The sequence below is a fragment of the Magallana gigas genome, chromosome 5 (assembly GCF_963853765.1).
Source record: "Magallana gigas chromosome 5, xbMagGiga1.1, whole genome shotgun sequence".
NCBI classification, from domain to species: domain Eukaryota; kingdom Metazoa; phylum Mollusca; class Bivalvia; order Ostreida; family Ostreidae; genus Magallana; species Magallana gigas.
Window position 1 is genome coordinate 28,990,696 of NC_088857.1, and position 27,414 is coordinate 29,018,109.

Below are 27,414 nucleotides of genomic sequence, written 5' to 3' on the forward strand. Positions count from 1 at the left end.
CTCATAACTTCAAATGACCCCAAATTGAGGCGCCAGCGGGGTTTGCTTATATATATTAAAATATTTAAATCGTACGATGGCTTAAAATTATATAAATATAAGTAATAAATAAATAAATAATAATCATTCTTTGCCATGATTATTATGAGGTGATAATTTCGGTCGGGGCGTGATCAAATCTATCATAAGCCCTTTGGGATTTATTGGATTTGATCACGCCCCGACCGAAAGTATCACCTCATAATACTCAAAGAATCATTCCTTATTCCTTAAATAGAGGCATAATGTGTTACTGTAGCTTTTGAATGTTTGATTCAGTTGATAGGTCTAAACTTTGGATGAAATTGTCAAAAATTGGTATCCAAGGAAAACTTCTACGTGTTATGACAGGGTTGTATTAAAATGTTAAAGCATGTGTGACTTCTGATGGATTTTTGAGTGATTTTTTCAACAGCAATCTTGGTTTAATACAAGGTGACATACTTTTACCCATTTTATTCAATTTGTATGTTAATGAATTTGAAATCAGTTTTTTAATTCGGATTGTGTATCATTTGAAATTTCATCACTGAATCTTCTCCTTCTGATGTATGCTGATGACATGGTGATTTTTTCAGAGACAATTGCTGGTCTTCAATCTCTTTTGGATCAATTAACATATTATTGTAGCACATATACAATAAATATACCATTTTTCACATTCTTTTACCCTTCCACCTTTTCTAAAAACAGCAATCTTTGATTTGAATACATTAATGTGCAATTTCTATCAGTTTGCTTATCTTGGCATTATGTTTTACTACAATAATAAATTCTCTAGAGCCGAGAAACAACTTGCTGAGCAAGGTAAAAAGACATTACCAGTATTTGTATTGAAAAAAATATTAGAAACATGTTTTTTAAACATAATACTTTGCAATCATTGTTTTATTGTTTTATTGGCAGTGTCATTAACTATGCCTCTGAGATATGGGGTTCACTCAAAGCACATAATATTGAGTAACTTCATCTTGATTTGTGTAAACGTATCTTGGGAGTTAAAAGGTCAACTAGTTATGTAGAAGTTTATTTTGAATTAGGACGCTGTCCTCTGCTGTACCAAAGAATGTTCAACATAGTTAAGTTCTGGAAAAAAATACTGTACCATAATAATTGTATTATTCAACATTGCTATTATACACTTATATGACTGTGTCAAAAACCATAATGCAAAAAACGGTTGTATCATTTAAAGATTTTTTATGCAATCTGAGTATGTTTAAATTGTGGGGAAAACAAAAAAATAACAGTGCAGACCTCACTGTTGTCAAACAACGTGTTTTTGACCAAGCTGCACAGTATATTTTTTCTCAACTAGATATTTCTAGTAAATGCTCTTTTTTCAAATACTTAATTGCAACCCATGATTTACAATTTTATTTAAGGAAACCTATTCCAAACAAATATCAAAAGTGTTTTTCAAGATTATGGTTGTCTTCGCATCAATTGTCAATAGAAACAGGTCGATTTTATAATATTGAAAGACACAATACGAATTTCATTTCATTTTAATATGTCCCATATACGAAGGCTATCGCAAAAAATACATTTAGCCTTATTACTGGAAAAATCCTTCAATGTGTAAACTTTTGCAGCTTTTTAATGTTGAAAATGTAAAAGAACTACTAGTATGTAATTTGGGTAAATTTATTCAACAAAGTTTGAAAATAAGACAAGATTTACTTAATGCAAATTAGATGTTGATATCATATGTACACTTCTGCAACATTCTCCTGTTAACCTACCTTTATGTGTATATTGTTTATATTTGTAGTACTTATAAGCTGTACAGCTTAAAGTTAATAAAGAACTGAATGACAACAGTTGCAAGGTAAGAGAAAAGAATTCCAATGTATAAATATTTAATACTAGTATACATTATCTTATAAATATACATTTCTTAAAACATAAGAATAACATACATTTGTATGATGGAAATTAAAACAATTTTAATGTTGACGGAAAAATACGCTGAGAAAAGTAACATTGCTTCGAAGATTGCGTGAACAGTTACACCTTACCGAATTACGCTACCGTACATACATGTACAACGGTTGTATTTTCAATCCTTCGTCTGTGGTTTGCATGCGTTGCATTCTCGTCCTTATCTTGATTGGCAATTACAATCAAATATAAAGGAGTCCGGTGAATTCTATTCTTTCCAGCAGAAAGTTTGAACATGTTCTTGGAAAGGTTACGATCAAACTAAGGAGTACGCAAGCTATGCGTTTGCATACGTTTTGTGATTTAATCAATGACATGTAATTCTTTTAGTGTAGTTGAGCAGTCTGCTTCCGTTAACATTTGTTGATGTCCGTTGGACCCGAGAAATTTGCATGCAAAAAACTACGGCTGTGAAAAGAATAAACTGGACTGACTCTAACAAAACTAATAAACAGCCGTAGTCTAAAGTTCGACAACCGTTTCACAGTTTATAAGACGTTACGTTATCGTTTTTACCGTTAATTGCTCGTCACTCAAACGGCGAGGCCCGCTAGTTGACAGGTCCTTATACCTGCAATCGTGTAATGACCAAAACAAATCCGTTTCTTATAAGTTTTCATGCACTGATTAAGGGAAATGTACTTTCTGACATATATAATTTTTCAAATAATATCTGCAATATGACTACTCGCAGATATTATTTGAAAAATAATATATGTCAGAGAGGACAGAACCCTTAACAACGATTGGTCGGCAACTAACAGATTACGTCATGACGCCATTTTTTTGTTAGACTTTGGTTATACTTTGCGTAAACCGGTAAGGTGTGACTGGCATAAATTACATATATGTAACAACATTTACAAAGAAACAAAATGTTGAGCAGTCAATCTATAAATATCCAGCACATATACACACATTTACTAAATATAAAACATATTTTTTCGTATAATGTATAGTAAAAATAAAACTTGTTTTGATATACATGTATTGTTTGTATGATAGAGAATAATTGTGTGAAAACAACTACAATGTATATAAGATTAATGTCCACTGTCGATAATTGCCATGCTGTATCATGTCGAAGAAAATATCTGTCAGTGATTCAACTCAGAGAAGTAAAACATTCTATCACAAGTACGATTGTGGGGTTTGAGAGTTGGACCGCGATGTCCTTAGGGAACACCTGCTGTAGGAGTCTCGCTTTAGAGAGTGATACGTGAACAACATCTTTACCTCTCTTCGGAAATATGCCCCTGTAATGCTGTATAGGAAAAAATTAATACAGTAGTTCAGGTAAAAAATAGTTCTAGTGATATACAGAACGCCTTGCCAGAATTCAAAGTTAGAAAAAGCCTTATGGCCTTCAAAATGTTCCATAACATCCATTTTTGAAATGAACTTCGAATGAAGGAAATTTCGAAGCCATACGGCGAAAAACGGAATATTTAAGCCGATGAAGCAGAATGAGATTGCCAGTAGAATGATTGTGAATTCAAGTCGAATGATGCTTTCCTCGGTGATGATTTTACATTCCCTTTTGCGTTTGTTGCGAATAATTAGTCTTCGCATGATTAAAATGTTCAACACCGTGATAATTACGAATGGTACCAGCGTGATGAGAACGGCATAAATACTATCCAAAACAAAAGACGCAAAGTCGTAATCTCTATCTGTCGTACAGTAATGTTTCCCGTCGGTTCCCACGTATATAGCACTGAGTATTGGCTTATAAAGAGCAATCACAATGGAGATTACGAAGATAGAGCCCACAATTCGCCGCGTACCACTTTTTGTGCATATATCCCTCCTCCTTAATGGATGACACACACCGATGTATCTCTCCCCTGTGAATGCCACCACAAGCCAAGCTGAGAGGAATCTGGACACATAGGACATATAAAGCTGAAACTGACATAATCCCTCCACATCAATAAACGTTAACTTTAGGTCAGGTCTGATGTAAACTAGTCCCCTTCTTATCCATTCCACCGTTACGTAGAATATCAACGTCAAAAGATCTGATGTCGACAGGGAGGCTAAGTAGGTGCTGGCGGAGATACCACGCATATTTCTGGATAAGAAGACGTACAGGGATAACAGGTTCCCCAGAAATCCCACCATGAGAATCACGGGGGTAAAGTAAGCGTAAAATATCCGTGCGCTTTTCAGAAACGAAGCTTCTGTCCCGATGTCACCAATCCATTCGTTAATACTCGAATTTTGACTGCTGTTTATGGAGTCTTTTCGAAGAATTTTGTACAGATTGTTATAATGTAAAGTCATGGCATCGTCCGAAAAGTTCATCACTCTGAAAATGAAATAAAACTTGCAGTTAAAATAGACTCTTGAGATTGCAAACATTCATTGTTATGGTATGCTATGTTATGTATCTTGTTGCAATGTGAAGCAATATATACCAAGGTTTACCATCCTTTATTGACACCAACAATTAATTTTCCACTTGAATGAAGAAAATTGCTAAGTGTAACTTTTTTAACTCTTGCGCAAACATGTTTATATTTCGTATATACTAAATAAATTAAATTAAAACAACTGTGCGTTATAAGCTGCGTGACTTTGCCCGCACACTTTAGTGAGCGAATTGCTACATGCAAATTACGTCATGTTTGATTCAGATCTCTTACGATAATTATTTTTGCAGTTTGCTTTTACTAAAAATCGATGTATGAGTTAACAGCGAGTTCCCAATACACTCTTTGGTAACAAATTGGTTCACTGGCATTGTCCGTTCAGATAAAGATGAATATCATAACACGCATTAAGAAAGTCGTCTTACAATACTATTTAAAGAAAATATCAATTTACATGGACTCTTTAACTTGCATTATATGATTAACAATGCACTTATATAACATTTTTTCTATTGTACTCTTTTTAAAGCAATATGAGCTGTATTTTCTAGAATTTTATTTTGCTGCAAAAACCTGCTAGTATGCTAAGTCAATATGTAATTTAAACTTTTATGATAAATAAGATTTGAAAAATTCATTAATTTTTGTCATTAGAAAGATTTATCTTCCAAGAAATATATAGCAGTTCAATTTTTGTACTGGACGATAATAATTCAATTTTGCTTCAATTAAGGCTTCTTAATGGCTTTTCCCACAAAAATAGGGCTAACAGAAATTTAAAAACCATGATATTTTTTGTCATTTTAGTAGAAAATAACATTTGCATGTTATTTTCTACTAAAATGACAAAAAATGTTCAGCATAAAAATTGCAGCTCATATTGCTTTAACATGTATTTGATGAATGTTTTGTTTTGTTTTTAAAGATTTTTCTATTTCGCTATTGTTAAATGAACGATCCTTCAGCAACTTTAACCAAACAACGGTTCGTAATGAAACACTTAAACTAGATCATTTGTAATTTGTAATGGAAATAATAACTCATATGAACTGTTCAGTAAAGACAATATAACACAATATTCTTGGCCTATTTTGTTTGAAGTAATAACGTTTTTCCACCTACTATAATTTCAAAACCCGGAACCCAGAAGTAGAAAGTACTTTACAGCATTTCAAAAAGTTCGGTTTTTACAAAAACAATTCTAAAAGAGCTGCAATTTAAAAATGGAATGAACTCAAAAGTGAGATGATTGCAAACACAATTTAATCCATCCCCCCTCAGGCTTTCAATCAAAACTTTTCTGTTTGAAATTTTGCGACGCAAAATTCAAATTAAGTTTTCCAAGAGTTATATTTCTTTCACATATTAAACATTGTTACCATTACTGTGGCGAAGAATTTTTAATCAACCAACGTAAACAAGTCAACAAATATCGATGTTTTCCGTATTTTGATGCTGCTTGATTTATATAATGTCAGAACGTAACATCGAAATCAAAATTAAAAAAACAAAACCCGCTCCCTTTCTTTTTTCATTCATCAACAATAAAAGATTCCTCTAAAAGGAAAAAAGCAAGAATCCGGGTTAGTTTTATTTTTTTTTCAAATTAAGTGCAAAAGAGATAGTAATATTCTTTGATTTAAAAAAAAGTTGAAACCAATCTTCTGAAACCATGTTACTGGCTTTGACAACAATCTCATAATGAGCAGGACAATGTAATCTTACCATACCAACGCCCATCCTTTGATTAGAGACTACGAGGTTGCAGATGCATGATCTAAATAAAAAGTCAGCGTACAGACTCTATTTCTTACATCAAGATTAATGTATTACATGTAACTAAATGCACTGTGAACAACAGGCAATGGTCATCTACATAAATGTTTAGAAAGTAGTACTCAATTACAAGTTTTCACTAACCTTTCACCGCAGAACTCTGAAAAACACATCAAATGGAATAAAAATCTATGGATGTAAAAAAATAAATGCAAAATTGAGTTGCTTCTCATTAATTTCAAATATTATTGCATAATGCATTGTCTATTATTAATATTAAAGGGGCGTCTCCGACGCTTACGTTAATAGTTTGTGAATGTTTTGTACCAACTATAGTACATGCAACCTTCCATATAGAGATGAAGTGGCGGTTTCTTATGTAAGGAAGCGTTAAAATAGACAGAAACGATTTTGTACGTACTTTTACTCACTTTATAAAATAACTAAAGAGAGAATCAGAAAGAGGGAAACGGCAGTACGATGTTTTCCCTGTTGGTTCGTGCAATGTAGGTAGAGATCGTTGTCAAAAATAATTGGTTAATCAACTGATGTATCTATTGATTTTCAGGCCAGACGGTAAAGACCATCATATTTAAAGTCTTGCTTAATGAAATATTTTTAAGCTTTTTCTTTGACGTCCATTTTGTATTAGATGTGGCCAGTACCAAGTATGTAACCCTTATTGATTTTGTCATTGTGGTCATTTATTTTAAAAGTTTTTCAGAATGCCAGTTAAAAATTGTGCTAAATTATCTAATCAATATCGTGTGAGCTCTTTGCTTGAAAAAAACTGTCAATATCAACTATTACCCAAAGGTTGTCAAAGACTATCATTGAATTCAGTTGATTTTCAGGCTAAAAGATGAAAGGTTGTTTAAACATGTGATTATAGACATGCAGATCCGTGAACAAACATTTGATCTTGTTGTTTTTTAACTTTCAAAAGACCCCCTTGCAATGTTACATAATTGGCAAATACAAGATTTATCTAAATAATGCTGTATCGGTTAACGCAATACACATAAAAATAAAAAATAAATGAAAATAAAACTGCTGTTTTACAGCGTCCAAAATATGTCTTATTGTCCTCCATTAGTTTAGATAGCTTTTTTTCATATTTTATTCAGTGAGTGCACTTGATAGCAAAAATATATAGTCGAAATGTTCATAAAGATGACAATGTCATACAGTTTTAAGGTTTCACGGCTTTATTTCATGTAACGCTCCTTTTAAAATCCATTAGAAGCATTACAATGTCTCCTTGGAGGCATAAAAATGGTGGGATATTTTCAAAATCCTGTTCTGGAAATTTTTTTCCCATGTTTCTGCACTTAACAAGAAATCAAGGAGACTCGATTTTTTTTTTCAAATCTTCAACTTCCGAGGTCACACGCACTTTTTGTGTTAAAGATAAAATCTGTTAAATATGTTAGAAATACTCCTGAGAGCTAATTTGATGTCATCTGACATCACAGATAAAACAAATAAAGTTAGATTTAATGTCGCACAAATAAAGAATTAAGATTTTTATTTTTTCTGATCGCGATTTGACGGATGTAAAACAGAAACTGTTGTAATTTTATATTACTCGACAGACGTTATGCTTATGTGCCCATATACATACATGTAGTTGCGTTTAAAGAAACTTGATTATATCTATTCTTATTAGATAGATTCTGATTTAAAAACACAAGCATAATTTCTATTATCTAAAGACCATCAGCCTTTGATGGTATATTGTCTTTTTATATTTGGCGGCATGTTATGTTGTGTGACATTCTCATATTCACTAAACAGAATCTGATTCATTTGAAACAATTTCCATTTCAAAGATTAAATAGTGTCCATAAATTGCTTTAATGAATTTAGATTACTTATTTACGTGTATAATTGTGTTATATTGTCACAGTACAACAAAGAGTATACACTTGAAAAAACTAGGATAGTGCTGATGAGAACAATTGCATATTTCATTCTACAATTGCTTTCATATAAATGTACTTAAAAGACAAAAAAAAACCCAGCGAACCCTAGAAAGATGTCATATTGATTCATTGCACGTGTTGTTAATGCCTTGTAAGACAAAAAATTGTCGGAGCTTTTGTACACAGTGCAAGCATTTTCATGCATTCATCATCGATCGGTTTGCCCCTTTAATCTTATAAAAGAATTTATATGACAGGTTATTTAAACTAGGACTTTCGAAATCATTTTTTCAGTGGGATGATAAAATAAGAAGAAATGACAGAAATGTACTTTAATGCAGTTTAAATAATATCTATAACTTACGCAGCAGTGGATTAATTCAATCAAGCAAGAAGCATACAGAGTATTATAAGTCATTTGCTCTATCCATTGCCATTAAAATACTAAGGGTCATTTTGAGCTTATATATTTACATTTTTCTTTGCCTGTGACTACGTATCGGTTTTGTACTATTCAGTTCAATAAATTCTAACGACGTACAATTTTGAGCGCAAGCGAGGTTTGCTTATTTATATTCAAATATTTGAAAATCGTACAATTGCTGAAAATGATATTAATTTAAGTGATATAGAATCATTTTTTGATTACTATGAGGTGATACTTTTGGTCGGGGCGTGATCAAATCTTTCATAAAGCCCGTCGGGCTTTATTGGATTTGATCACGCCCCGACCAAACTATCACCTCATAACATTCAAAGAATGATTCCTTATTCCTTAAGTAGCTGTGGGGGGTTTCTATTCTGTAGCCTTGTGGTGTTATAACTTAGTGCAAACAACCTTCTTGCACCAAATAAAATATTATCGTGGTATTTTGTTAGCTCTGACAATTATATGTAATAAAGTATAACAAAAATGCGTTAAAGACCCACAAGAATATGAAAAAAACTACATCGGAAAGAAATTAAAATCATCCATACTGATGCATTTATCAGCTTGAAAAAAAAATACTTACGGAATGATTTTAATTTGCATACTATAAAGAAAACCAAATGTTTATACTTAATTAACATAACGGCGCCGATTAATGTTTGCTGTCTAAGCTCTAGGGTAACTAATCGGGATTAATGTCCCTAACTAAGCCTAATAGTGTAATATACAGGCCGCAGCCCTCACTACTTTCATATCATTTCTTTCTATCCGAACCGGTAATTATCAACATTTCGTACAATGGGCACATATATGATACTATCGCATCCGAAAAATTGCTACATACCATTTTTATATAATTTTGTATTTATCATCTGCATATCTAGCTGTCACAAAGACAGCTTGGTCGCTCATAACAGGACGAAACACCAGGGGGGATTCAAATCTGTCTGTACTTGAATTTTTTTTAATTTCAAAATGTGTACCTATTGGGGGTTTTTATCTCAAGCTGACTGCTATTATATTATTTTATAATATTATGTTAAGTATTATTCATCCCATAAATGTAGAGGCAAACAACTCCCTGAACTTGAATCAGCCATACAAGTAATTTTATAAAATTTCTTTAATTTAGATCCAGTTGTCGTTGATTTACATATTAACGGAAGAGAAGATTAGAAATCCAATTAAGGATTCAAATTTGTCAGGTTCATACATATAATGATATCAGAAAACCATTTAGACACTGCTTTCCTCATTCAGAAGATTTGCTATTGAGAATTATTACAAATTCTTGCAATCCATGGGCTGCCATATTGTTAAAATTATTATCTTGCTCATATATCTCTAAACATCTAAGCGAGAGCATCACTGGTGCTGACGTAAGTGAGACACATTACATTTTAACAGAGTTAAAATGTTATTACCAAAATGTGAATAACACAGAGCATATTCATATATTCATTACGAAACATAGTTTATGGAGGAAGATTTTGGATCTCATCTAAGAATGATGCTTTTTTTTTTTTTTTTTACAAACAATGTTAACTTGAAAAATGTCCCTGGATCGGTGTTTTTTTAATAAAAATAATTTTAAGGTTGTCTACTTTTACTTGCATTCAATGTGTTAATTTATTGTTATGAGTTCGAATACTTTATGTTGGATAACATAAATAAACACACAAAGTGCATTGATCAGCTTTCTAATTTTGACAATGGGTCTTAGTTTTATTATCCCTCTGACAGCATATACCGAACAATTGTAAATGTTTCATCTAGATTTGATTTAAGATTAAAAAAATTCACGAGATAAAAAGATTTCTAGAGCAATAATATTAAAAATAGCGGTTAGAAATTCCACAAAGAATACGAATTACCTTTTGTTGTTTATTTGAAATCTACAAACATCATTTTACATGTATTTTGAATTATTAATACTGAGTGCTACATCTGAAATGTGATGGTCTCATATTTTACTAATTATCTGTTCATTTTTTGCACAAATCAGAGTAAGTAAAAGAAATATATGTATATTGCATCTCTGTCCTCCCACTACTCGTACAAAACAAAATTTTGCTTCACATCCAGGCACAATTTTTCTTGAAACGTTCTAGAATTTCTGTATGAACATTGATCCAGTCACCAGCAGCAACGTGTTCTATCTTCGTCAGATGCATGCTTGGGAAAAATGGATTAACTCTATAAACCTATCACTGACAGTGTTTGATTGATGAGAAGGATACAGGCCTCATTCTTAAGTTTCAGAAAGCTCGTCATTATTCTGCATTTACTATGCACGAATTAATTTTATGATGTGCATTTTCTTTAAAGAGATTTTAAAATCGTCATTCTATGTTATGCTTACAAAGCTCTTGTCATATTCTGTTAGCATATGTTTAAGCATTTTAACCGCAAATTTTAAATAAGGGATGCGGAATCATTTTTCAATATCATGAGCTAACTGATTATTATGGTCGGGGCATGATCAAATCAAAATAAACCCCGTAATGAACGCTGTGCCGGATAATAATGCTAGTGCCAAGGTGGTTTTTGCTCCCGTCTAAGCTGCATATATCGAAAATTTCGAATATGCCATATGATAGACTCTGCTTAAGGAGTTTATATCCTCCTTTGTTATTATTGTATATCACCTGTCAGGTGAGATACATGTGTATGAATCTTTCAAAAATATATTCCTACAGAAAAAAATATTTTCCTTAGGAAAATCAATACTCCTATGGGAAATTTGAAATTTTCTATCGAAAAACAAGGACTTCCTATAAAAATTAAAATTTCGAGAGGATTGAGAAAATCCGATGTGATATCTTTATTTCTAATACGAAATTTACCTGTCTGAATAAAATTCCTATAGGAAATACCTTTCTCGTGTATGAAGTATAGTTCCGGCAGGTTTTTAGAAAACCCCTATAGAATTGTTTATATTTTCTGTAGGGGAATCATTTCACTGATGGGAATTATTATTTTCCTATGGGGTATTAATTTTTAAAGGTAAATATCTCGCCTGTCAGGTGAAACACACTAAAAACAAAATCGGTTATAAACTTAAGAGACAAAGGTCAACCATTTGTATCTTAAGCAGGTGCAAAAATGCCACCTTGGCACTAGCATACATGTACTTATCCGACACAGTGTTAATATTCAATCTCTGATATTTCCCTGTTACTTATATGTACATGATATTCAGCAATTGTACGATTAAATATGAAGTAATTGACATTTTTAATTTATTTCGATTTCTTATAAGAATATGCAATATCTTATATGCAAACCATGCAAGCGCCCCAAAATGACGCCCTTTGCGTCATTGATGAAATATATAATTTAACTAAACGTTACATTTGAATTTGTAATATTATCACAAAGACACCAGAAAATGTAGACTCATGTAAACAGTTAAACATTTGAAGTATTTGTCAAAGCTAATTTTTATTTTATTTATGATTTTTTTTTCATTAAAGAAATGTTGATTGATCCAAATGTGAACAAAAACAAGACTCGATTTTAAGTCACATCTGCAACGAGTTGCGGGAGCAAATGATTTTTAATGTGTGTTCAAATGAAATATGGTATGATGTTAACTTATTTTAGTCAAGTCTTGCCAAAAAATGTATTGTGACTGTGAAAGTACATAAGAGAATATTATAAAAAATGAATACATTTTTTACCATTTACATATGTTGGCCTTGCCCATGGGCTTGAACCCCTGCCCTGAGCCATGAGTTTTTACAATTTAAGTGGAGAGGTCCATGAACATCAGATGATGCATTCAGTTTATTTTCCCCCAGCTGTGGATGTAGAGAGGAAGATTTTCTAATATGAAATACATTTTTACTATTTGGTCATTTTGGCCCCACCCAAGGGCCTGAGCCCCAGGAGACATGAATTTTACAATTTTGGAGGAGGGGCTCATGAACATCATACAATAAAATGTACCGATGTATTCTATGACTTTCCCTCACCCAACTGTGAAGCTGAGAAGAAGATTTTTATATTTAATTCATATTTAATTCATATTCACTAGTTGGCAAAATTGGCCCCGCCCTCGGGCCCGAACCCCCGAACCAGGGGCATGAATTTCACAATTTAGGTAGAGAGCTTCCTAAAACATCACAATCATGCATTCAGTTTATCTCAAATGTGTATGTGAGTTGAGAAGAGGATTTTATAAGATTAAATACATTTTAACGATATGGCCAAATTTGTCCCGCCCTTGGGCCTAAAACCCCGACTCAGGGACTATGAGTTTTACAGTTAAAGTAGAGGGCCTCATAGAAATCATAACCATGCATTCATTTTTTAAAAAACTATATGGGAGTGGAATAGAAGATTTGATACATTTTCACTATTAGACCATAATCGTCTTGCACTAGGGCCTGAACCTGGGGACCCTGGATTTCACAATTAAGGTAGAGGGCATCATGGATATCATAACCATGTATTTGTTTGTTTTTTTACATGTGTTGGAGTAGATAAGAACATTTTGAAAATAAAATTGGCCTTAATATGCTTATTTTGCCCCGCCCATGAGGCCCTGAGTTTGGTCATAAATTTTACAATTTATATATCTCTCTATCTGCATGGCCTTGTGGTTTTCATGAAGTTAAAAATGTAACATTGTTTACGGAAAATGCATGACGATGGACAAATCGATTCGAAGAACACCTGAGTCACTCAGGTGACCTAAAAATACTTTAAGATTTATTAACTTATGAACTATGAATTTCTTTATATGTGTAAATTTAGCGTAATATGTTAGTTGCTACAAATTGATTTTTTTTATCTATTTACTTTTATTACTTACTAATATACCATTCAGTTAGTTTTTTTTTTCTTATGCATACATGTTTTGTCCAACTATCAAATAAGTCTTGGACCATGTGCATAAACTCATAAGGAAATACTTTCCGTGTGGAAAACAAATAGTCAATTCTCGATGCTCATAACGTACAATTACTGCGTGGAATCATTCAGTCTTAATGGCCTAGTCGAGAATTTCTGGACGCTTATCTCGGTACACTGATTCTAGGGGAATAGTTAAAAATCTTAATAACTGTAATTTGCCGTTTTATCCATATGCATATAGAGTGAAGCGAAAAAGAGACATTAGCTATAACGAGATCAGCTTTAGGTTAGGCACACGTATTTCTATGTGATAAAATTAGTTTTCCATCAACACACCTAAAATTTGCCTTTGGGAAAAAGTGCATATAATGTACCTTATTTGATTATGCTTCTAATCCAACTGATAAAATGCTCATAACTTTGATATATCATTTAAGTACTGTTGTATTTTTTTTACCTCTGGTTCTCAATTCAATAAAGGTAAAGAAACATCGCATTTCGATATTCTGAAATATAAGCTGTTTTTGCGGATGTAATTATCTACACCTACACGTAGCATTGACCTTATCGGGGGGTTGAGTTACTCGGTATGGGAGAAAACAAGGAAGCAGTTTTATCCCAAATGTTGGATAAAAAATAATTTGTAACAAAGTGACATGATATCAAAAGAAAATTGTTCAACACGAATCCAACCTAATTTATACCACAGACGGGGACTTGGTGCAGTAGTGTTTTTTTATTTTATCTGATTACAAATGCCCAATGCTATAACTATTGTCGTTTACTGAATTTTATAATATCAAATTAGATAAAGTATACTTAATTTATAAAAAAAATTAGTTAACGATACTATTAATAAAGATGTAGGCCATGCTAACAAAACGAGCAACCTTTAACAAATCGATGTTAACACCGTTTAAAGTGCGGATAAAAGCTTTAATTTGTAAAAATTATAGCGTGGATACTTTACAAATATATACAATTTTTTAAAAATGTCATGTCAATATAATAGTTAAAAAGGTAATATCAAGAGTGAATATCATGATCACCCTCTCCCAAGACCTATAAATGTTGGGTAAAAACTAAGAATTGGCCCAAATTTAAATCTTCTTCTCTACTACTGGACATTTAACAAAGAAACTAAAGTTAATGGTTATGATGAGCAGGGATGCTTTTACCAAAATTGTGAAATTCATACCCTCAGGGTCAGCAGTTCAGACCCTAAATTGCGGCTAATATGGCCATATAATCCAAATGTATTGAATTTTATAATTAGGTCCGGGGTTCACGTCATTAGAAAATTTACGAAATCTTAGAAAATGAACGATTATGATGTCCCTGAAGCCCTCTACCCAACTTGTGACACTCATGGCCCCTGGGTCAGAGGACTAGACCTCTGAGTGGAATCAATGTGGCCTAATAATGAAAATGTATAAAATTATATTTTCTTCTGTTCTTTCTCAGTTGTGGCAGATAAACTAAAAGCACTGTGATTTTGACAATAATGTCCTCTTCCTAAACTGTTAAATTCCCTGCCTATGGGACAGGAGTCTTTTATTCTGGGTGTGGGCGGGTGGGGATTGACAAATATGACCATATTGTAAACATCTACTTTTTAGTACAATCGAGTTCCTCGGGTAATCTATTGCCGTTGATCGTGCATCTCCGTTTACAATTTTAGCATTTTTAACTCTATCTTGAAAACTACAAGGTAAATTATCACTTTGCAATACTAAATTAAATGTGCTCTATTTTAGGAAATCTACTATAATATCCTGTGCATTGTATGCTTGTAGCAATAAACTGTATGCATGATGTGTGCATAGTAAATAAAACTGTGAATATTTTAAAAATTTGACTATTTAAGGCGCCTGAAGTTTAGATTGTAAACATGCCACTCCTATGAGTAATTGTGCATGTACATGTGCTTAAGTGACCGTCAAGGCCTTTAAACCTCTTGTTTCTTTCCTGGATCATGATTTGTGGCGTAATTAATCATATCCAAAGTTATAAGGTAGATCTGATTTGTCTGATTTGTCGAACTTCCAGTCTCCTTAAAACTACAGCAGTTGCCTATAGTCTGTATAATATATTATTATAAATCGGTTGTTGTTTTTTTTTTGTTTTTTTTTTAGATATTTAACGGATTGTTACTTTGCACTTGATTCTCCAGTTTACAAGTCAGGTATTATTAAAAATAAATTATTTTCGGCCCAATAACCGTAAAACGATTGTTTCCCTCCTCCCTTGAATTCGTTTGCACTTTGTAACTTAAATGATTATATATAAACATCATAATAACAAAAACAACCTAAATGCACAGCTCTTATCAATTTAATACATATGGTTTCAAAAGTCCCTCTAAGACTTAAAACGTTATTCAACTCAAAGTTTAATATTAATATTTTCCATGCAAAAATACTTTAAACAAACTTGATCGTCAATAAGGAATAAATAAAAAAGATATTTTCAAATTATATAGTTATTAGATATTTTGCACTGTAAATCAATGACATACCTTGTTTGATGAACTAAATTCCTATTAACAGTTAACTACTAAAAAAAATTAAGATATGAAAACTTAGTACAAGCATGGTACACAATAAACTGTTCAAATGTGCGTCAAATTAATGCACTTTATAACTTTATAATACTACGCACATACCCAGTCATCCGATATCTTTTTTATTGTGAAAAGCAATCTCTTTGTTGGCTGGAATTTCATTGCACCACTCTTTGTTTAAGTTTAGAATTCATCAAGCACAGACTGACGGACGCAACAGTTTGGATGAATAAAAACCACTGCCGGTGTCTGTCGAGGGACGATAATGGGACAGACCGGACGCGGGTTGTCACAGCTGTTGAACCCCTCCAAAAGGAAACAACTGATAGTGACACAGATATTCCAAAAAAGTGCAAATTTATTACTATGACCTTGACATGATTTCTCGGGTCACGTTGATTACGATGGATAATGTAAAGGGTAGTGGCCGTTATTATTACGTTTTGCAATATAAACTGCAATGTAACTGCTATAATCTCGACACTCTTTTGTTAACAGTCGGCCTGAACTAAAAAAAAAAAAGCATAAACAAACTTAGCTGAAAGTAGAAAAATTAAATCAGTGCGTAGAACGTGTATATAATGAATAGGATAATACACCACCCATTACGTTGATTCTTTGATAAGGGAATAATCACACATGTATAAAGTTGTTTAATTACATGAATGTTATCTTTGCTGTTTTTGTTATTCATTTAAAGGGGCATGGTCACGATTTTGGTCAATTTTTTTTCCTGTTTTTATTATTTACAATGCTTTAGCAATGTATTTCTAATGATCAAATGAAATTTGGGTGCCAATCGATGAGTTTTAAGCAAGATACAGGGTTCACAATTCTTCGTCATGTAAATAAGGCTCGTGCCCTGTTTTTGTTTACATAGGTTCAATATACCAGTAAAAAAATCTTTTTCAAGCTGATTTGTCTATCTTCTTGCTTCTTTTAAGCATAAAAAACAGTTCCTAACGATTAACTCATTCATTTTAGGTCTAAAACTGGAATTTTTTCTTCAACACTCAAAATATAAACAAAAGCTTTGTTTACTAAGCGAAGAATTGTAAGCTCTTTAACTCGCTTATAACTCAACAAATGACATTAACATTTTAGTTGCTTATTAAAATGCCTTACTAAAGCATTGTAAACATTAAAATCGAAAAAAGAATTTTTGACCAAATCGTGACCATGCCCCTTTAAAGTGTTTTCTACTGTTTCAGTAGCTCAGTTATGACTATATTCACAATGCATTTGATTTGCAATTCAAAACATATAACTATGGTATCCATGACATTAAAAGAATTTATGTTGAAAATCCCTCTGAATACTTTATAGTCATATTTTCGAATAAAGTATACTGGATCTATTTTGAATGAAGAAAAAATAAGTTGTCGAATAAATATCTTCATGTCATTACGTAAATTGTATTTTTTTTAAAAACAAATTCATGTATCAAAGTTATAACTATTATGCTATTTAAAAAAATTGAATGTTTATTGGTTTATGTAATAGTACTTATGATATGCATGTACTCTTCTATAGCTAATAGTATGCATTATTATAATAGAATTTTAATTTTGCGAGATGAATCATGTGAGCTTTTTACTCTTCTATAGCTAATACATGTAGTATCTATTATTATAATAGAATTTTAATTTTGCTTTTGAGAGATGAATCATGTGAGCTTTATTGCTAGAGCCTTTGGCACATTGAACTTAAATATAAAGTTAGTTCAAGAAGGAAATACGCATACTAAGAACATTGAATAATACTCTAACTCTTATAATTTTCTCTGTAACTCAGAATGTCCGTTATGCATTTTTCTGTTTTCTTGCCAGCTCATAAAAGCCAACACCCAGTTATAAATACAAATCATTGGTTTCACAAAGGGAAACTCTGTAATTTAGTGAACGACATAGCTCTGCCATTCAGACACCTTTCAAACCCTATAAGTTAACAAGCATTCTGAGAGTATTGCATAAGCAATACACGTCCCCTACCGGTTTGTGGAAATTGAGAAAACAATGCACTGTTATGCAGAATATCGACCCCGGACATTAAAAAAATTAATTTTCTCGAAAATATGTCAACCAGACGCTACAAAAGTGTAAACTTAATCTGTAGTTTGACATTTTGAAGCTGTTCAGCAAATTTCATATTATTCCTCAAACGCATAAAGAAAAAAAGTATGGAAAACTGAAGTGGGACATACGGACGGACGGATGGACGGACGCAGAGGAAAGCTATTATAGTCCCTCCGGTGATAACCGGTAGGGGACTAATAAGCAGTTGATCTGTTTAGTGAATGGTACGCGTTTATCATGCGATTCCCCTTCCTCCGCGTGCCATTTGAGTTCTCCATTTTACCGTTTTTTTGTAACAAATCTGCTTTATATGTGCTTAGGTCAAGAAATTAAAAATCAGTAAAAATCGTTAATAAAGTTAATACTTTCTACATATGTCCCTATATAGGTTTCTCGAAATACTAGGTAAGAGTTTCACTAGAAGGGTAGCTTAAAAAGGTAATCGACCGATAGTTTTTGGATTGCATTAGATCCCGTTTGTTTGGTTTTAAATATTAATAACAATCCATCATTCTTCCGAAATTATTCCAGGGGAATCCCATATAAGAAGTTTCTCATACAGAGTATGGAAAATAAAAAAATAACGCTAAAACTTTTAACATCATGCAAAACTCTAGGATAATTTGTTGTATTTTAGTTCTTTCACGGAAGATAAAACTTCATACTGTATAATGGGACAATCAAGTATTTCACTGCATCCCCTGCTCTGACTTTTCATTAAGTCATTTAGGAGGGTTGTCCAAAAAGTTTGTGAACAATTGCGTACATTCATTTTAGTTGTTTTTTCATGTTTTATTGTGACAATTCAACATTTTACAATATTATTTAGTAATTTTTGTACAAATTATTTTAATCTAAGGAAAGAGAAAACTTCTGTAGTGTTTTTAATGAATGTATCAAAGACATTTTTCTTTTTTTTTTTTGTTTTTCAATTTTCGGGCTTTCTTTAAAATTGTTCAACTTGTTAAACTTTATTGTGTATGCATTTATTAATGTGGTGTTAGACCATTGATATAATATTGGGGTAAAGTTACATAGTAAAAATGTTATGCTCTCAGTATGAATCTGCTCACGTAATTGTAGAACGTGTCAATGAAGGCAACTGTTTCTGTTGAAGACTGTTTTCCAATATAATCTAGAAGTCTAAATGATAGAATATTACTCGACGACAAAAATGTCTACTTAATTATTTGAATATATGGACACCGAATACTCTTTTGAATTTGTGTCGGTTTCACTAAGATGGGGTACAGAAGAATTGTTATGTGTTATACATGTTTCTCACGTTGTAATATTATTGTTAAAATGTACGTATTAAAACTATAAAGTCAAGGTTACCTTCAAGCAATTAATTTTGTTGTCTTTCCAACTCTATGAGTATCTGTAGGTGGGGAAACTATTTCAAATATCCTATTCAAGTTATGCATTAATAAAACAGATAACAAATCTTATTTCGAGTTTTTTTTTCGGTTGGTCACAATAGAGCAAACAAATTTGTAAATGGTGACCGAAACATGGAAATCAAACAAACCCACGTTTGAACCTTTCTGTAATGGAAATTGATCAACAGCAGCACAGAATACTCAATCCTTAAAGTCAATACATATTTAAGCCAAAGAAAACTTTACCAACCGAAATGTCTTGATAAAAATGTTCATCCGACCATTCATGAGAACAGAACACTAAGCAATATTCCGAGCAAACCTAATATCATGATTGAAATGCTTTCATAGTTTTCAAGCGGCTTAAAAGGTCAAGATCGAATAAGTTTGTAAAAATCATTGTTTAAAACATATTCTTTCGGCCACTTAACTTGGTCCATTTTATTATTAAGCTTAACCCATAGGTTGACCTTGGTAGAGGGTGTGCATTGACCTTGAACACATACTTTCTAAAAAAAACTCAAGGTCAAATAACCTCTGTGTTTTGTTCATAATCATACTTGTCGGATCATATTTTGTAAAATGTATGCAGTGACACTGAAAGAACATTTCCCGTCTGTCTGTCTGTCTGTCCGATTCATTTGTCCAGGGCATATTTTGTTTCCTCTTGACGAAATGAGGCTCACACCTTACCCCTACAATGCATGCCCAATGGTACAATGTTTTTTTTCCTTCAAAATCAATTTGTTAGAACTTCCTTCAAGTTATACTTTAATTACTGTTCTTTCTTAAAAGCAGGGTTCTTTTAAATGGTCATAATCCCAAAGATGTCTGCTTAAAACAACGGTGAATGGGCAAAACTGAAACGAAACGTAATCTGTAAAAATGCAATGAATCGACATGAAATATTGAAAATGATAATTTTTTTTTTATCTTAAATGTCTTGTGTAACGTAGTCCAATTAAACTATGCTATTACCGATCTCTTGCTATTTTATAAACTTTAAGAATATATGCACAGATCCAGAATTTTTTAAAAATTTTACTAAGTAAGTTTATAAAATTTGAATTGTCCAAGGGAAGGGACCCCCCCCCCCCCAACACACACAGTTTGTCGATCCGCGCATGTTTTATTTTTATACGTATATAAACTTAAAATCAGACCTACCAGTTTTTTCTACTTGAGTATGCTATGTTTTTCATTTGGAGGGAGTAGATTTTAAATTAACTATAATGTCCTATCTTGTCAAGTTTTAAGGGGGCGCTGTCGCCGACTAATCGGGATTATCTGTAAACCCAGACTCATATAGCCTATAAAATTCAATACGTCCTTGAAATATAATAAATTATTTTAAATGAGTCTGTGTTGCATCGGCACCAAAGGTCTGATTCCAATAAACGATAATTTTCAAAAGTTAAATGTACATTGCCAACAATAATAGAACAAAAGAAAAAGATTAAGAGGAAAGCGTAAAGAAATCAATCAATAAACGTTCATACAGTAACCCCGAGCTACTTTAGCATCGTGTACATAGAAAGGTAACACAGACCAATTTATCTCCGGCAATTACATTTAACAAGAACCATATAAATGTGATAGCTAAGATCACATTATAACCAATTAAGCCATCTGAATTTTAAACCATCAAGGTAACCGATATATCTGCAGAAACATTAGTGGTGTAGGAGATTTTTGACCTTGAGCATTGGACATGTTCAACATGTTTCAAAGTGCAAGTGAAAACATACTGGTTATTATAATCAAGAGCTTTGTGTTGAACACAAACTGAACTGAAACTGAACGCTCACTGGAAGCACAATAAGGTCTGGGTTGTCGCAGATGCAAAGATAAAAATGTTCATATCATCGTCCTTGAGACATGCTACTCTAAACAGATATTTAACGGTACCCATCAGATAAATAAATCCCCATTTTCTGTGAATAATGCTCCACTGCATGCATGCAAAACATTGATTATTATCTTTTTGTCCATGTAAAGTATCCATATTTTCGTTTGATGCTCCCTTATAATACAATTTCGCTTTAATTGATTAAGTTTTTAACAACTGCGCATCAGAAAATTGATTTTATCTCCAGTCGTGTTGCATTTGATGACACAATAAAACAGAAGGTAAACTTCACTGATTTTTTTTTTTGATTTTTGCAACAATTGAAGTATATTGAATCGTCTATGTTCAACTACGATATCATGAATAATCATTTTCTTTTTCAATAACCCAACCTGCTGTCGACTAGATGATAAAATAATTCTGTGAATTGATCGTTCTTATCCATGAAATATTTTCATGGATAAGAACGATCAATTCACAGAATTGAAAATATTTATCAAAACTCTTTTATGCACAAAAGGAATTAATCCTGAAAAAGAAATAAAAGTTAAAAAAAAATTTACTACTAGTACATATGTACATGTATATAAAAACTCAGATGAACAAATTAAAACGCAAATTCAATTTGTTTATAGTAATTTAATCAATCCTAAGCCTTACACACTATTCATATTTCAAATCCCATGCGTATAAAAGAAAATTGGATAACCAAAAAACTCATGCATATGAAATGAAATGGAAAATGGTGTTTCTTTAATAGCAGGCTTTACAATCGGTGAAAGTGCGTTGTTCAATTAATGTTATATATATGTTTTTCCCCACTGCTAGATACAAGTAACATTAAGACTCGTTACTATTAAATATTCATTAGCAAAGATCATTGGAAACATTAACACTGTGAATGTTACACACTATGAAGATTTGACTCATGGCTCTAAAGCCATTATTATAATAATCATTCTTGTATTGATATTTATGAAATGTGAATGTTAACAAAATTGAATGTGATCCCTATTAGGCTCAATGGCGTTGGGCCTGATGTCTGGGCTTCTTCTTGTCAATTCCATTGACCATTAAACACTATTTATACGTTGCATCAGATGTGTACTTAACAACCCTTTATTGGTGATTGGTTGTCCGTTTTACATTTACTACTACAGTTAATTATACCCCCGCTCCGAAGGAGAAGTAGTATTATTGTTTTACTTGATGATCTGTATTTATAGGGACAAGTAATTCTGTAGTGAGCCATGCTAAATTCACGAGTAAAATTGCATTGTAAAATGAAAATTAACATACTTTTTACTTCTTGGTTAAAAAAAACCCCTCACATACATGTATTACACAATGTATATAGCAATAATTATAAGGATATACTATAATGTCATAATATATGATTATCAACACCCCGTCCACAACACTCATTTACGTCAGAGTCGCACAAACATACAACTGACAATTATGTCTTCTAATTGAACTGGTGGTGATCCTTTTACTTATATCGAGCAGGCACGTAGAATCGGATGGGGGGGGGGGGGCAAAGGGGGCTGCCCCCCCCTTTTTTGCGCAACAAAGATGTTTCTTAAATTTACATACAGATAATTGAATTAATTTATGGGACCATGTAAAAAATTGAATTGAAAATAAGTACATGTAATTAATCAGTGAAATTGAATAATACTCCCCCCCCCTCCCCCTAACGGATTAGGATTTTCAGGATTTAGGAAAGTAACAGTTTTCCTTTTTTTTTTTGCTTGTCAAGATAGTTTAGGATGGATCTGCCCCCCCCCCCCCCACACACACACTTTAAAAAACGATGTTACGTGCCTGTCGAGTACGTTTGTCGTAAAATTTGCAATAAATAAAAGTGATTATTTTTAAAAGACGTACTTTTTTAGGCCATTTTCTATACATTTCGCCCCCAATTCCCCATAAATAATCCGTCAATTAAGGATAACAATCGTGCTTTAGAAGTGCCCGAATATCAGCGTTTTTAGAACCATTTTAACAAGACCTTGGACTTTCGGTAGGATGTAACTATCTTAAGCTTTCTCTTGCGTTAAAACAAGTTGAAAATGACGCTGGTTTCAAGTGAAATATACACAGATTCAGTACTCTTTGCCCAAGAGCAAGACCAATCTGGTTGATTTCAAAGAGCCATAGCTGAATGTCCAGCAAAGAAATAGACAGGCCTACGTCATATTGCTGTTTGACACAACTACCCAACCTCCAAGCTTCTTTCAAAACTGTTCTATTTCAATAACACAAAGATTTCTCTACATTTTTTGTATGAAAAAGTCGTTTATATAAATATATGATATATGTACGAACTATTATTGATAAAACATTTTTTACATAACTGTGTGTTAAGGATATACCTATATATACTATTTCCAATTTTATTTAGTTATAAGTAACTAATAGATGTGTTTTCGTCAAACCCATGATTCAGTGGATTACTAATTATCTGTGACATCAATTTCGTGGATTTAGCAAAAAATAATTTACTATCAAAGACATGTGAATTCGTGGTCAATGACTTTCTCAATACAGTATGTTTTAATTCATTGCCATTTAATGAGAATTTATATTTTCTATTCGACTAATACAACTAAATCCTAGAAAGAATTCGCATTCAACTAATATTCATGAACCCACAGTAATATATTGATGCAAGACTGGTCTCCGGTTTGTTTACAAATAAGCTCGAGTGTGTGTAATTTCTTGTCTCATTAATACAAGTAGATTAATATGTACGAGGATTGTATCATGTTACAGGCTAGGGAGTGTACCGTGAATTCATTTAATTAAGTTGAAATAAAGCCCAATTACCATCGTTAAGTAATTACACACATTACAAAGTTAATTCAGTAGTGTAATTACTGAAAGTTACTGGGTCACGTAAACGTAATGTGTAATTATAGTAAACGGTGGTTTATCTTGATGAATGGTCTAAATATGCAGTAAAATTCTTGTTTTTCTGAAAGACCATGGAAAAAAGTATATCTTAGATGTTATATCGAGGTCAACAAAGTACACATAACTTTGAAATGCAGTCGACGATGTATTTGAAATGACTCGCTATATACTAATTTCGTCAACATTTCTTTCATTGACATAAAAAATATTCTTCGTTTATATGAATTAATAAATGTATGTCGATATGAGTTAACATGTTTCCGACAGTTATCTTACTGCACTGTAAATAACTGTAAATAACTGTCAATAAAATGTCGATATTTGTCGGTCCCATTAAAGAGATTGTTTCCTTGGTTTGTTTGGTATTATGTTAAATTCATAAATTTAAAAAAAAAATATTTTGTAATACTTGTGTGAAAAGGTTAAAACAATTCTGACAGGAATACCGACTAAGATTAAATTTCAGCTCAAAAGTATACTTTTAGTTCGTTAAAAATTATTGCTTCCAACTGGAAACCGTAAACAATTAAATAAAATCGTAAAATTGTCAGTGTAAATGTTTCTCAAAACAACTAATAAAGTTAAAAGCAAAGCTAAACTTTCGAGAAACCTGGAAAATTTCAGTCCGATAAGCGCATCCACTATAACCCGTTCAATAGATAGCATTTCTTAGATGAGGGACTCGATTTTGCGGTCTAATTGAGTGCGATATTGCATTACAGTAGCCGCCTCAAGCATAACCAAAGAAAACACATTTCCGATGTAGTTAGATATTGGCAACTGATTATTTTTCATGGCTATTATTTACGAAAACCTAGATGCTTTGTAATACAGTAATCGAATTACTATTTAACAAGAAATCGCTCGTAAAAGATGCATTTACGGAATAAACTTAAAGTACATACTTGGTAGCTGTAAACGTTAAAATCATACTACAAATACCTGTCATCATATTGTGTAAATGATATAAGGATAAAAATCTGTAACTCTTTCCTTTCGTGAATGCAATGTTGAGTAATTCCCCAGTCATATTTAAAAAAAAAAGGTTTTAGAGGCAAAAAATTCGGGCGACAGTCAGCAGTTCATTAGCCGTTGTTTTGGCCGATATCAACCTCTTTTTTGCGTCGGCCGACTTTTTGTGTCGCTGAATACCGATAATCAGTCGAGCAACCCTCGATCATCGTCAGTTTGTTATGTCCGTCATCGGTCAGTTGACATTTTTCTTAAACGTCGGCCGGCAGACACCAATTGATGACCAAAAATCGGCCGATGGTCGACTGGTTTATCAGTCGATTTTGATAAATCGGCTGATGGAAAACCGACCGTATACAGATTACGTTAAATATCTACCGTCTATCGGTCGATAAGCGGCGGTCAGGTGGACGACGCTTCACTTCAGACTTTTTCGTCAATAGATTGAAGCAATGCCTGCCCAAGAGGTTATAGGTGAATGTTCAGCAATTGTGAATTTTTTAAAGAAATCAACCGACCATAAAAATTAAAAAGGGTGACTCAACGTTCGACAATCGAGCGGCGATTCACCGGCTAATAAATATTCATTTAAACTTTTGAAGATATCAGTGTTCTTAATATGACTTTTCATTTACATATGTTCTAGAAGAAACTAAAATTTTGCGTAATATTTTCTAATATATTTTGTATACTTCATTATTGTATAATAATAAGGCAAACCCATATGAACATAAAATACTTTAAATATAATGCCTTACATGATAGTCTTAATCAAATTAAAGGTACATGTATTAGCCAGTCGATTGGATTGGTAACTGAAGTGAAATATAAAATTAAATATACCGGCAACCGTTGGAATTTTTCAGATATTAATAATATAGTTTTGGTACAGATCTTTGCTTACTTGTCATACTGTGGTTGCTTCTCCCTTCACCAAAACGTACGCAAACCATATAGTGAATTGCACATGTTGACGTGTGTTTTGTTTTTGAAACGCTTTACATTTGCCTACCATTTTTGTTTTAAAAGAAAGACTTTGAAAACAAAAATGCAAATACAATATTACAAAGTATATATAATACACTGTATATTGTTAAAAGAAATATTTACATATCGAGTTAGAAAATAACACAAAATAAATAAGACAATAAAGTAACTTACTTCATTAGTGTAGGTCTCACAAAACTATAAACTGAATATAAATCCTGGCGTTAGATTCCAATCAATATCGTGTGAATTCATGATGGTCTACAAATACAAGGATAGATAGCTATACTTGAGAGGTATTGAAGACGACTGTATTTGTACTGAACCAAAAAGCGCATAAAAATAATCGATTCAAGGGGCGCTTTTTATAAACTGCATGTTTACTTGTATTTACCATAACAATACATTTCATCCAAACTCTCAAAGAAACTGTTTTGTGTACAACTATAATAGTTCATTTTACAAAAGTATCATCCTCCATTCATGCTGCACTCGATTTCATGTAATCTATTTGCATCTGCTCAATGTTTTCTCCCTCATTTCCCTGTATTTTTTTTTATTTTATTTTTTAAACTGCTTTCAAACGCAATATAAGTGGAGCCAGGTGTTTTTATCTTGCCATTGTCTAAGTTATCTCATACATTAAAGGTTGTCTCTCGGTGGATTATTTTGAGGTCAATTAAAAATGTGTTTCACTGAGAGCTTTGACAATAAACGTAAGTCTTGACATGAAATAACTATTTAAGGTAGTTATTATGGACATTATATATGCATATAAATATGCTTATTTGCAGGGATTTTTACGGGATTTTCTTCTTGGGAAATGATACTTTTTTGAAGTCAGAAGTTTGGCCGATAATGAATATTAAACTGAAACAGTTTATCAGTGCAGCTCCCCATCAACCACTGAACAGAATTTCAAGATTCTTTGTAGTAACATGTATACAGGACTTACATGTGATGATGTTACATATTTGCAAGAAAATGTGATTTTTTTTCCTCATTATCAAAGTTTAAAGGGGCATGGTCACGATTTTGGTCAAAATCTATTTTTATGTTTTCAGTATTTACAATGCTTTTGAAATGCATTTCTAATGATCAAATAAAATTTGATAGTCATTCGTAGAGTTATAAGCAAGATACGGGGCTCACAGTTCCCTGTCATGTAAACAAGGCTTGTGCCCTGTTTTTGTTGACATAGGTTCAATATACCTATAAAAAATCTTTTTATAGCTTATTTGTCTATCTTTTTATTAATTTTAAGCAAAGATAAGCAATTCCTAACATTTAAGACATTCGTTTTAGGATTGAAACTGGA

General features: G+C 32.4%; 1 protein-coding gene across 4 annotated transcripts; it reads right to left on the reverse strand.

The window, feature by feature from the left end:
• Window positions 1-1,668: 1,668 nt before the first annotated feature.
• Window positions 1,669-26,411, reverse strand: LOC136275511 (P2Y purinoceptor 1-like). 4 transcript variants are annotated; one of them, XM_066084935.1, is made up of 3 exons: window positions 16,015-16,266; window positions 15,868-15,905; window positions 1,669-4,294 (listed from the first exon to the last, which is right to left on the reverse strand). In XM_066084935.1, exon 3 carries the CDS (start codon window positions 4,288-4,290, stop codon window positions 3,115-3,117), a length of 1,176 nt encoding a protein of 391 aa, XP_065941007.1. In that variant the 5' UTR covers window positions 4,291-4,294; window positions 15,868-15,905; window positions 16,015-16,266; the 3' UTR covers window positions 1,669-3,114. The 4 variants fall into 4 exon arrangements, with proteins under 4 accessions (XP_065941007.1, XP_065941009.1, XP_065941006.1 ...); XM_066084937.1 differs by lacking the exon at window positions 16,015-16,266 and adding an exon at window positions 12,173-12,292 and having other exon boundaries at window positions 15,868-15,887; XM_066084934.1 differs by lacking the exons at window positions 15,868-15,905; window positions 16,015-16,266 and adding an exon at window positions 26,271-26,411.
• Window positions 26,412-27,414: the final 1,003 nt, after the last annotated feature.